Source organism: Pundamilia nyererei, unplaced genomic scaffold, assembly GCF_000239375.1.
Source record: "Pundamilia nyererei isolate P.nyererei 1_Seehausen unplaced genomic scaffold, PunNye1.0 scaffold00005, whole genome shotgun sequence".
Taxonomy (NCBI): domain Eukaryota; kingdom Metazoa; phylum Chordata; class Actinopteri; order Cichliformes; family Cichlidae; genus Pundamilia; species Pundamilia nyererei.
The window spans coordinates 1,551,518-1,564,314 of record NW_005187406.1 but is presented as its reverse complement, the minus strand read 5'-3'; the positions used below and the strand labels follow the sequence as shown (position 1 = coordinate 1,564,314).

The 12,797-nt window shown below is 39.8% G+C and overlaps 1 protein-coding gene across 3 annotated transcripts in view; it reads left to right on the top strand.

The window, feature by feature from the left end:
* The window catches only part of baiap2l1a (BAR/IMD domain containing adaptor protein 2 like 1a), a 26,023-nt gene extending 13,562 nt beyond the window's left edge, over positions 1 to 12,461 (top strand). Inside the window, exons 5-14 of one of the 3 annotated variants that reach the window (XM_013913216.1) lie at positions 453 to 524; positions 1,256 to 1,390; positions 4,236 to 4,388; positions 4,481 to 4,624; positions 5,119 to 5,239; positions 5,542 to 5,755; positions 7,218 to 7,277; positions 7,378 to 7,534; positions 11,137 to 11,177; positions 11,277 to 12,461. In XM_013913216.1, coding sequence (XP_013768670.1) covers positions 453 to 524; positions 1,256 to 1,390; positions 4,236 to 4,388; positions 4,481 to 4,624; positions 5,119 to 5,239; positions 5,542 to 5,755; positions 7,218 to 7,277; positions 7,378 to 7,534; positions 11,137 to 11,177; positions 11,277 to 11,349 — 1,170 coding nt within the window. In that variant the 3' untranslated portion in view covers positions 11,350 to 12,461. The remainder of the gene's footprint in view (positions 1 to 452; positions 525 to 1,255; positions 1,391 to 4,235; positions 4,389 to 4,480; positions 4,625 to 5,118; positions 5,240 to 5,541; positions 5,756 to 7,217; positions 7,278 to 7,377; positions 7,535 to 11,136; positions 11,178 to 11,276) is intronic. The other 2 variants (XM_005721703.1, XM_005721704.2) reach the window with 2 other exon arrangements.
* Positions 12,462 to 12,797: the final 336 nt, after the last annotated feature.

Sequence of the window (12,797 nt, the reverse complement as noted above, 5' to 3'; positions counted from 1 at the left end):
ACGCTGTGTTCACTGCATCATTCCATGTTTGGCACTGATCACCACCTGCACTCATGAAAATAAAAATAAGAATAAGAATTAAAAGTGCTAAGTAGATAGATATATACATGTCTATTTAAGCGTAATTTATGACAGTATGTTTGCACTGAAGCACCGCAGCAATTTCCTAATGTTGTAAACCTGCTCAACATTTGGCAATAAAACCCTTTCTGATTCTGATTCTGATTCTGGAGTTTGACACTTGTGCCTTAGGGTAAAATGCTTCAGATACCTTGTGACAACATATAAACGGAAGACAAGTATTCCCAAATGAAATATGTCAACAACTGAAGCCATTATCAAATATTCCAGAAGATCACTCCATGCTTACTGTACACAACGAGTGATGTGACTGAACTGAACTGTAACTTTGATGTATGTATCAACAAATTCGTGATGTTTCCTATCTGCAGTTCAAGAGATTCCACAGAGATGTTATTATCGAGCTGGAGAAGAAGACAGAGATGGATGTCAAATACATGAACGTAAGTGTCTCCATAGAGAAAACAGCGTTTTTCTGTCTCTAATCCAAACAGTCACAGTATGAAAGATGGGCATGGCGACCCTGACATCAACAAGTATTTTTAGATATCACATTTTGAACCCTTAATTTTAGCATTTTGATCATAACCAGTAGTTTGGAACACAGGGTAGACTGCTATGTTATCAGAAATGTGTACCAGAGTTTAAGCTTGGATGGTCTAGTAGTACAAATAACCACAGTGCAAGGCATATTTTTATATAATAACTGCATTACAAATCTTCCAAAATCACCAACACAGGTCGAGAGTTCAGTGGTTCTAATGATCTGAGGAGAAGCCCAGCAGGAAGCTACTAGCGACAAGCACCTGTCAAGAGGTCTACATGTACTTAATGTGGCCACACTCTAATAGTACACAACATTAAGCTTTTATTACAATTAAAGCTTTAGTTGGAAGTTAAAAAGAACGGCTGGTATAAAAAGAATTTTATACCACATGTTGAGTTCTGTTGGAAAGATCACTTTTGGAGCCAACTAAATTGATTATTTCAGCAAATGAGTTTTAGGCATTTCTACTTCTTCTTTTTTTCCGGAGTTTCCTCTTGCATACATCTTGTTTATGTAACTATATTTCATGGAAGCTAAGCGTCCCTAAGGGAAGCATTGATGATGGTTTAGTTCTTCTTGTTTGTGTAGTGAAATGCCTGTTTTCCTCTTGTTAAATGACTCCTGCAGGCCACCTTCAAGCGCTATCAGTCAGAGCACAAGGTGAAACAGGAATCCCTAGACCGTTCTCAGACAGACCTGAAGAAGCTCAGGAGGAAAAGCCAGGGAAAGCACTCATCCAAATATGACCTCAGAGAGAACGAGGTGAGCTTGAAACAAAACCAGCTCCAATCTTTCCTGAACATTAAAAGGCGACTGTGTGCTAATACTTTGGATGTTTTTTAAAGTATGTGGAGTTTGAATGCTGACACTCGGCTGGCTGTGAAGACTGGATGACTAGTATAACATTTATTTGACAGGGTAATGAATTGAGGCCAAGGCTTCTCGTGATAGGGATTAGTTTGCCTGTAATATTAGGGCAACTCATTGGAATGAAATTCCATGTTTGCTTTTCAGTTATTTTATTTTTTTTCTTTTGTATTACATAATAGCGCCGCTGATGACAGGCGTTTGAGAAAGGACACCCTTGGTGTCTTCAAATGTTTTGACTTATGTGGGATAAAAGGGCATTTTAAAAACCTTTCATTTAGTAATAAAACTATCAAAGAAGTCACCGTGGTCAAAGCTGCGTGCAGTTCACCTGTTTTTACATGGTGCACAATAGAACAATCATATGGCTTAAATGACTGTTTTCATAGAAGGTACACACACCCATTTTTTTGTACAAAGGAAAGCATGCATGCAGGCACAGATTCAAACCCTGTTGAGATTCAGGTTGTATTGGATGCAGCACATCTGATTGGTCTACTAATAAGTTTCATTCATGTAAACCACAAATGTAAGCAGTGATTAAATAAATACAATTCCATTTAGAAAAACCTACAAAAACAGTCAAAATACTGTTGTTTTAAATATCCAGTTATTACTGACTGATGGACTAGTTAATTTGATTAACTTTGAATGCACTCAGGTGTGTGTGGGTGTTGTGTTGGTATATAAATACTACCCCTCCATCATTCTTATCGTTGATTTGCATTCTGCTCAGAAAGTTTCCATCATGTAATTATGTTTTCTTATGACAACAACAATCATTTCTGTGGCTTTTTAACCTTCAGTCCACTCTGGAAAAAGTGGACTGATGTGCTTATTGTGCAACGTAGTGTGATGCATTTATCTAAGTACGGAAACTTAAAGTGGAGTCCACAGTAGTGTCTACAGGTATAAGCTATTTACATTTAAGTATTTGAAGATCCTTTTTAATAAAATGTTCACAACCAACACCAAAAGTGAAAATTATTAAAATGAATGTCAGTTCAAAGTCCACAGTAATCGAAGGCAAAGTAAGGAAAGTGTGTAGCTGAATATTCAAATATGCTCACTAAGGCTTTTATTATTATTGCTAGCATAATGCTTCATAGTTGGTACTGTACAGTGCTGTTCATCTGCATTGTATAAAGACAATGCTAATGCTAAACTGGATCTACAATGACAGCATGGCTTCATAGTAAAAGTAGAAGAGTCTGGGAACTTGCATGCCTGCAGTCCAGACCTAAAACTTGTGTATTATGAGATTCTTTAAGGAGTAAAAACAAAGAGCAAAAGAGATCTAAGTGTTCTAGGTTTGCTCTGTTGTGTTTTTCTGCTGCTAAACTCTGTATCAGTCCTCTGTTTATCTTTGCATTTGAATGGCACTGTTTAAAAGACACCCATACAATAAGCCGTGTTGTCTGGGTGGAGCTTGATAGCCTGATCCTGTTTCTCAAGCCAGGTTGAAACTGGGGCCTTTCTTTCCACAGAATGGACTTTTTCATTATCTGATAAAAATGACACCAGTGAGCTACATGCGAGACGAGTCTAACTGCCCAGCTTTCTAATAATGTGTAGGGCTTGAGTAAGGGGCCAGTAATGAGCTCAGCCCTGTCGGCCTGCTCTTCCACCTCACGTCTGGGCAATTTTAGTGGTGAAAATGGGAAATGAAGAGCTTTGATTCCGTGTCTGAGAGAGAGACACACATAGAGGGAATGAGACCAGACAGTAGGGGAGGGTCTTTGACAGAGCCCTTGGAGATAGGCTGCTTTACCATCACCATGACAACCTGGGGAAAATGAAAACGATTGGGGGAGTAGGCGTTGAATAAAAAAGGGATGGAGTGAAGGTTGGGAAGTTTATTTTAAAGGGTTCAGTGTGCCTTGTGTCAGGGTCCAGCTGCCCGTGTGTGCGGCGTGACGCGTAGACTCAGTCTCAGGCTCTCTGTGGGGAAGGGGAAGACTGATTTGGTCTCCCGCTGAGCTAAGATTGATCCAGGGGCAGCAGGAGACTCAAATAAATTTGTCCCTAAGTGCAGGGACTTTGACTACAAAGCTCATTAGGAGCGTGATTTGTGCATCTAACCTGAGCACCCAAACAGCTTTTGCTCACAGGGAGCCATCAAGAGTCAGTTTTCCCAATCTTGGGTGTTAAAGCAACAAAAGTCCCCCGATCAGAGGCGTTGGCACCTGGTAGCAAAGAATTAAATAAAATAAAATAAACAGCAAGTATTTTGAATAGTCACCTTACTCCATTTAAAAGAGGATTTTATTTATGTTGCAATTATGGCCTGATACAGATGTGACTGAATATATGTGTATATATAAATGCAAAGTTTAAAAAACAAAAGGGATAATGCATGTTAAAAAATTTCAAAAATACTTAATTAAATGGACCTATATTAATACTACAATAAATAAACTACAAATAGAATAAATAAATGTACATCAATATTAATGATAGTAATTAAGTTAATAGCTCCACCCACATGTGGTTAAACCCTTTTGTTTGTCATAATCTTTCTTCTGACATTTTTTGAACTGAGATAAAGATTATTTTGAACTGTGAATCATGCAAAGCTACTCTAATACAGCCAAACAAAACTATGGAGCTGAAAATTGGCTAAATAGATCCTCTTAACTATAAGCTCATCAATGCATTTAATGAACCCGATGAAGCACAGATTAAATTGTTGTTATTCACCCTATTCTGTAACCTCTTGTCCTGTGACCACCTTCTGCAGTACTTGCAGACTATCTCATCACGCCAGATGGACATGCAGAAGTTCATTGCTGACGGCTGCAGAGAGGCTTTGCTGGAAGAAAAGCGACGCTTCTGTTTCCTGGCGGACAAACACTGCATGTTCTCCGGTCAAATTAGCAACTTCTATGAGAACGTAAGCAAGGACTGAGATGAACATCCAGCACAGCCGCATCACACCTTCTATAATGGATCATTTAACTTGCTCTCATTCTCTGGTGCTTCCAGGCCAAAGAAATACTGTCGGTGAAGATCCCCACCTGGCAGGAAAAGTGCAGCGACATCACCAAGGTGCCAGACTCTGTGGTGAGCATGATAGAAGGGCTGTCCGTCGTTCCACAACAATCACCGCTGGTTGATCACTGTAACAGGGTTGGTTTGATTTTATTATTTGATTTGTAAGTGTGAAATCTGTAGATGTTAAGCATTCTTCTGTCATGTATTACCTTGTTCTATCACATATTCTCACCGTACCATGGGGGTAGTTTAGATTAAAACTGAGGATAGAGCATGCTGTAGTGCATAAGGAGAACAAAGCATTTGTAAAAGACTGGCCCTGCGGGGTTTTTATCTTCTCAAGTTGTTGTGTTGTAGTTTATCTTGTTAAAGTAATGAAATCTGTTGTATCAGATGAAAGCTGTTGTGTAAAGTAGTAAGACATGGGTGATTGTTATCAGCAGGAATTCTCAGATGTGTTGTTGCTGTTGTGTGGTGTTAAGGTCCAGTGAGGCAACAGCTGTTTAGTGCTTCACACTTCACTTTGTGACTGTTTGATTATAGCACTAAGGACCTGTTGAGATCTGAATAATGCCAATTCACTTTGTCATATTGATGCATCCGCTAATCAGTCTTTGTGATCTCTTCAGGTCAATGTGGACTCTGGCCCTCCTCCAGCACCACCCCTCAAAGCTCAGTTCAGCCCACTTGCCAACATGTTTAATCAAGAGCCCACATTTCCATTTAACTCCTCTTCAGACCACAGCTCAGGTAAAGTTGGCTTATGTGAACTGCATAAATAAATATATAATCTTTATTGGTGAAGACTAAATCAACTTTGTTATCTACATGATGTGTGATTTTTATTTTTCTTCTGTCTAAAATAGGCCAGACTCGCTCATATTTCCTGTATATGTGTAAAGGAAACATTCTCATGCCAGAGCTGTCCATTAAATAGCTGCAGAAACAGCTAGCCATCCCCCCAAATTAAAAAAAAAACAAAACAAAACTTCGTTTACAACGGTTCAACAGAAATCTGGCAAAGTCTCATTTCTAGTCTCTTCTGCCTCCAGATCAGGGCAGTATTGGAGATGGCAGCCTGTCGAGATCTACATCCCAGTCATCTGGTTTGAACGTGAGCAAGAAGTTCCGGGTTAGAACCATTTTCCCTCACACAGCAGGCAACAACGACACGCTCCTGAGCTTCGATGAAGGCGACATCATCACTCTGCTCATCCAGGACGAGAAGGACGGCTGGTTGTACGGAGAGCTGGAGAAGACGCAGCAGTGAGTCTTCATCTGCTTTTGTATTCAGGGCTGTGTTGACGGCTACGAAAACCTGAGCTTAGTCTCCTCAATCTCATTTAAAGTTACATTTTGTAATCTGGGTATCGTTCATTTTATTCACTCAATAGATTTGTTGTCTACAAATCCCAAATATCTCTAGTTGAATATTATTTTTATTTATTCCTTTATTTATTAATTTTTAGGCAATATCAAAACATTAAAGGTACAGTTTGTAAAATCTCACCATTAGATGTTAGTGAATTGCAGATTGCAGTCAACTGAATTCTGTTTTCTTGTCCCTACCAGTCAAGTGCATAATCTTAGCTACGGTGGGCGTTTTAGCATTTTTAAAAAAAAGTTAACTTGTTGGTACACCTAAGACAGGAATGATACTTCCATTACAAGAAAGACGTTGCAGTCGTGGCACACGGGTGGTTTTTTTCCCCCACATAACTCAGCTGACAGTACAAGTTTCTCTTTTGTGCTTTTGCTGCTTTGTCATGCTAGTACCACATGCCTCAAAATACAGAGTATGTCCGGTATGTTCAACACGACAGTCGTAAAGCCTGATCTTAGCTCACTCACGTACACATGCAGAAAAATGGGTGCAAACATGCAAAAACCCCCAAAACAAACCAGGAGGCATCTTCTCATGTAGATTATACAACAACAACATTTTCCTTCCCCAAACACGAGGAAGGAAAATATTTTAGCTGGAACTTTTATAAATTCCAATGAAGTCAGACCTTTTTAGCAGCTGTGATTACATGTCACCTCCAGAGAAGGTGGAAAAATGTTCACAGGTGCTAAATGAAAGATCTCCCTGCTTTTTATTCCCTTAGACAAACATAGCACCTGTTAGCTTTGCATCCACTTGTACAAAGGATCAGGCTTGTTTATGTACAGCAGGCTGTGTTTGCATATGTGGCTGCAGCAGCATTACCCTCCTTCTGTGTATAATTACGTTCATATTCATCCTTGCCAGATCACTTAGGGCTCATCATGCAGGATTATGGAGTGCTTTCAGTTTGCGTTTGTCCCACTTTGAAAGAATTTACACGAGCCTTATCTGCTTGTTGTGCGTGGCATTAAGCGGCCTTTTTAATTTCAAGTGATTTTAATGCAGTCAATGGCTTTTTTTTTTTTTTCCTTTTCTTTTTTTCCCCCAAGAAGAGGCCGTGTTGGGAGAAATCAGTGCTTTCTGTTTCTTAGCAACAAATCCACTGCATTGGTCTGATAAGCCATCGTTTTCTCCAGACGTGACTTGGAGACAACTTTGGAGTCTTAGTGAACAAAATCTTCTATTCTGTGTCTGATGTTAGAATTTTATTCAAGTGTTTTGTCTGCTGCGGTGATTCTCTATCGTGATGGATTCCAGATGACTGCTAAGAAATTGCATGACTCGTTATGTAATTTTATTTTGACGTTTTTTAAAGATGAAACGATGTGCTTCTGTTCCCAGGCGGGGCTGGTTTCCCTCATCTTATTGTCGAACTTACACTGAGTCGGTGGTATCAAATAGGTAAGAGGTGTCAGAGCCAAGCATTGAATAAATAAATTTTTTTTTTTTTTAATTTCACAGCTGCTGTTGGATAACTGAAGCTTTATGTAATGTGTCTCAGTAGTAATCTAGGCACGCCGGTGCATCGTCTTAGTACGATTAGCCTGCCAGAGACTGAGGAGGAGGACGACGAAACAGTGTTGCTGCCACCACCAGACTACAGCGACGACGCCCCCTCCCGCCCAGTCATCCTCTCAATGCCTTCGCCAGTAAACACGGTCAGTATCAGCACTCGATTAAGTAAACCACCTGTCATCAGCTGTATCAGGAGCATTTCCAGAGCGTGACCTGATATCTTTTTTTTCTCATGTTTTGATAATTCGGGTTGATATGACGTATCTTTAGGTGGCAATGCTTTGAAATAGTGCTGCAGTTAAGCAATTTGAGTTTTGTAGGTATTACCAAGAACACGTGCTCTAGAAGAAAACGGATAAACAACATGCCTTTACACTGGATGTTTTGCTGTAACACAACAAGCATGTATGGAATTTGTGCAATTTCACAAATGATTGATTTATTATGATGATCAGGGTTGTCATTTAGGGAAGCTGTTCAGTGAGTGTGCTACTCAGCATTTTTCTGAATCTGCTCTGTAGTTTTCCATTACATTGTAAAACAATAAGTATACTTTTTTTTCTGTGTATTTCACACTGCTTTTAACAATCTTTCACATTATCATTTCTGCTCTTGGCTTTGTACGGCTGCAGCTATCCTTGATACGGTCTAATTCACACATCTCTTGGTGTGAGCACAGAAGCTGCTGTTAAAACCTTTTGCTTGTGAGAGGTAGCCAATTGCAGGAAAGCTAGCCAAGGGAAGCTAAAACAGCTTTATTGAAAAATGAGCATAATGTGTCTCCTTTAAGCGCTAATATTGTTATGCTGACATGCTGGGCATTTAAAAATATTTCATTTAAATTTTATTTTGAAAAAAGACCTATGCAAATGATCAAAGACCCCGCAGTGGCAAAAAACAGCCCCTTGAGATCATGATCTATCCAGCAAATTCAGTAATCATTTCCAGGTGCCTTGAAAGCTAGTGCAAGACCTGCCTTTGCCATTCAAGCAGCGTCTCACTGAGCCACCTTTTAAAAACAGGGAGGTGATGTCGATTTCCAGTCCAATAAAAGTAGTCTGTTTGCACCAATCACGCCTTCCCTCAGGGCTTTTCTTTGATGGGCCTTGTTCCATCAGATACTAACATGCTGTTAAGTTTAATATTAGGCACCAACACAAAGAACAGCTAAGAGTGACTGTTGAAAGCTTGGAGCGAAAAGAGTAGCTGCTCGTCATCTTCAGCCCTCTTTGCTATTAGAAATAGGTCTGAGCTAACTGCAACCCCATATCTCACACATGCCCTCCCCTCTCTCTGTTGAGTTTTGACACCCAGTCTGTGAACAGAAAGGAGTTAGTCTGCTGAAAAATCCAGAATGCAGTACTTGTCAAAGGATTGTCAAATACGACATGGTATGCTGTTCAGAACAGCTGTGCCTCAAGCACAAGCACGTTTTTAGTTACTAATTTCAGTCAGATTTAAAGAAAGGGGTTTTTTGGGGGGGTGGTTTTTGGTCAGCTGTGGTTCTCTCTTCCACTTTGGACCACTCTGAACCACATGTCAAACTCTAGGCTACTTGGAGATAAAGAAAAAGAACCACCAGAGTCATTGTGATTCACAAAAATGAATTTCTGCAAAGTTTGCGTGGGAGTCTTGATATATTTAAGTCCTCAGCAAACATTGCCCTTTGTAGAGACATTATAAAAGCTAATATCCTGCAGCTGCTCTGTAATGTGACATGCATTTCTGCCCGGCTGCTGCTCATTGGCGAAGTTTAATGGCTGAAGTTTGTGGAGTTAGTCATCATTTTAACACAAGGTTATTTCTTCCTGATGGGACACGTGCCCTTGCTGGGTCGTCACTCCACACATGCACCATAAATGCCATCATGCAGGCAGAACTTTTAAGTCGAACTGATCGCGTCTTATCAACATCTCCTTAGTGCGCAGTCACCGGCTCCACGCCCTTGAAATGGCACAGCTAGAAGCACACCTGTGTTCTGTAAACAAGGTTCAAGGAAATGCGCTATATTTATTAAGACTATAGTTTCCAGGAAGTATGTTTAATGTTCAGAGAAGTCACATTCAGTAGGGGCCTGTTTGTAATTTTGACAGATACAGGCATGACCACGGTACCTAGAAGAAAAGTGTAAAACAAATCAGAGAGGAGAAAAAGGTGGTAAAATACTCCCAGACAGGTTTTGACTAGAGAAGAGTTACAGAGGGAAGCATAAAAGATGAGAGAGTACAGTCTCAATTTAATTTTGTGACTGTGCTGTGCTGCCTGACTGGAAATGAACTATCTGTTGAGCCAGCAGGCAAGCCCAGGCACACTTCTTTCTCATCACCTTCCTTTCTGTTCTGGACTGTCTGTACTGTCCTCTGAGTTTGCTGCGTCAGGGTTTCACTATGAAATATACGACAGTGGGGGAAATACCAGCTCAGCGTACCCCAAAATTTTACATCCTGTTTGAGAATGTAGGAGCTACAAATTTACCACCAAAAAAGTGTTTATGTTCAGATCAGCCCTATCAGCTAGCTATCAGTTACAATAATAGAACCCCCTGGGTGTCCTGTGAATTGTGGGAGGTGGGACTTCTTCCAGCACATCCCAAAAACGATCAGTTCATTTGGGATCTGGGGCTTTTTGAGGTGGGGTTAGTTTGTGTTCCACTACAAAAGCAATTCAGGAGTGTCTCAAGGAACACATTGCCCTTCCTTCTTACCATATCCACTGCTAGGAAGTGCTGTTGCCATGGGGGTGTGTACATTGCCTGGTATGTGACAAAGGAAAAGCTGTGCATTATTCTAACAGTGCACAGTCACAATGGTCAGGGGTCACTTTACATCATAGTTGATCAGTGTGTGTTGGACACAATTATATTCTGTGCTGTTTGAGGGGGGGAATTGCAGGACACCTTTAAGCAAGGTTAGGGTGGGTTTTTTTTGTGACATAATCAGTTGAACTGGAGAAGAAATTCTGTTTTTTAACACAAATTTGATTGAGGTTTTCTCTTTGTGAAGCAAATCTGTGCTCATTTATTTGTGATTCATCTAATCAGAAGTAAAAGTTTGCTGAGAACTACAAAAAAGCCAGGATGTTTCAAACAATGAATGATGAATGTAATGCCTTCAAAGCCCGTCTGTGGCTTTAAGAACTGTCACATTTTTTTTTGTTGACACCTGGTGTTTCCTGCTCTCTAGGGGAAAAGATGGGTAATGTCTGTTTCCTACAAAAAACGACAACAAAAAAGGCCTTCTCATACACATAATAAAATTATCTGCATGAGCTGATGTGACCTACCATGAAAAACAGAAACCACTGATGGTTCATTTTAAAACCTTTTGTCACGGGACATATTGTGAGACTACGGCAGCCCTCGGGGCATGCAGCTCAGAGATTTCTGCTCCTGAACCTCGTTGTTTTCCATGCTCACCTTTCACTCTGCTGGCAGTAAGATTATCACCAACCTAAGGTGAGAGAGGGTAAAAAAAAAAAGTGTTTCAATTGCCAGCCTTTCTAGATTGTCTAGATTACAGGTTCAGTGAGTTCTGAGTTTTGTGGTGTAATTATATGTCAAAGGAAGGCGGGGGGGACGACAACTGTTGATGGGAAGTCTGATCAAACTAGTCCGACAACTAGTGCTTTCTTAATAGCTGGAGGCAGTTTTTGGAGATTGCAATGATGCCTGTTGAACTTTGTGTTGTTTCCATTTTGGTGACTTGAAGTTAAAGAGTCATTTCTTCTGCTTTTTCTTTAATAACAGGTTTCTTTAGTCAACGGGACTCCAAAGGCTCCTTTTCTTGCGTGAGTGACACAGCTGGCAGATTTTCACATATCCATATGACTAATTAAAAATCTATTTAACAATAACCTCATACATCTTTGTTCATTTTCTTTCCGCAGAGGAGGGAACCCCTTTGCCATGGTCAAGCTGAAGCCGACTGTCACAAATGACAGATCTGCACCACTCATCTAACTCTAAGCTTATTAGGGTGGTGGGGGGGTTCTTCACCGCTGTTATGCCTTCAGGGGACTCTTGTACTGGAATCATACAACCCCCTCTGCGACACACTGACTATCTCCCCAACCCAACATCTCACTAGCCTGCATGCTAGTTTTTTTTTCCTCAGTACCAGCGCGTGTTTTATCATCAACAAAATGAACATTTAGACTTCCCTCTGATCCATATCATTTTAGTAAAAGTAGCATTTAAATTGGTGAACGTGTTGCATTTCCTGTGGCTGCTTTGCAGTGAAAGCCGCCATGTGATCTGCAGTGCCATTAGAAAGTATTTGCTTTACGTTGTTTACCAGGAACTTAATATGACTGCTGATACTGAGCGGAGACAGAAAACTGTAAACAGTGAGGCTGTTATCAAAGTAATCAAATTGTACTGAATTGCAGTCATGCGTCTTTAAAGCAGTCCAGAGAAATCCACTAGAAGATTTTCCTCTGTCACTACCAGGAAAAAGTGCACATACACAGCTACTCCAAGTAAACAGGTTGAACGACCATTGCTTTTTACTCCTCAGTCGTAAAAGGCTGATGGGGTATTGTGTCTACAAAATTGTTGTTACTGATATGCTATTTGGTAGATGAAGTCTTTGTTTTCATTTTGGAATGAACCAGTCTCTTTATTGCTTTGTAAGACACTCGGTCAGGCTTGTTTCAATGAAAAATGATGAGATCCAGATGTAAACCTTTGCTACCTGATACTGAGGAAACAGACAAGCATACAGGTTGTCTTCCTGACTTGCCAAAATATCTGTATCTTTAGTTCTTTCTTTTTTTACTAGTTATTTTACTAGTTTTGTTTTTTTGTTTTTTTTTTAATTTGTCGAGGTATTTAGTTGTGAGAATGAAGGGAGAGTGATATTGGGAAAGAAGGGGTTTGTCATTGGATTAAAGGCAAAAACACTAAGTCACAGTTTTGAATGACAAAGGTATTTATATATAAAATAAGTTTGTATGAAATATTTAATAAATCTGTAAACAAAAGTCAGACACAGCAGTCACCACGCTCAGTCCGAGCCATGGATGCTACTTTCTTTTGTTGTTGTTGTTTTTTTTTTTGTTTTTTTTTGTTTTTTTTTTGTTAGGCCTGACTGCTGCTTTTGCATATTAAATGGATAAGATGACCTTTTGATGAAGGGAATTATTTCACTCCTCATTGTTTGTTTCGTAGTTGTTAAATGTAGCTTCTGTGCACAACACAGTTTATGCAAAATGAGAATGTACTTTAACGGCAATCATTTGAAATGTGCATAAGTAAAATAACTCATTGTTTGAAATATTCAAAGTGTTATTTTGTGAGGAAAATGACTTTTCCCCCCATGAATTTGCTTTTCTGAGTTCAGCTGTATGATGAGCAAGTGATTCATAAGACAGTTGATTGAATCGTATTAACTCACTGATGTAAGTGAA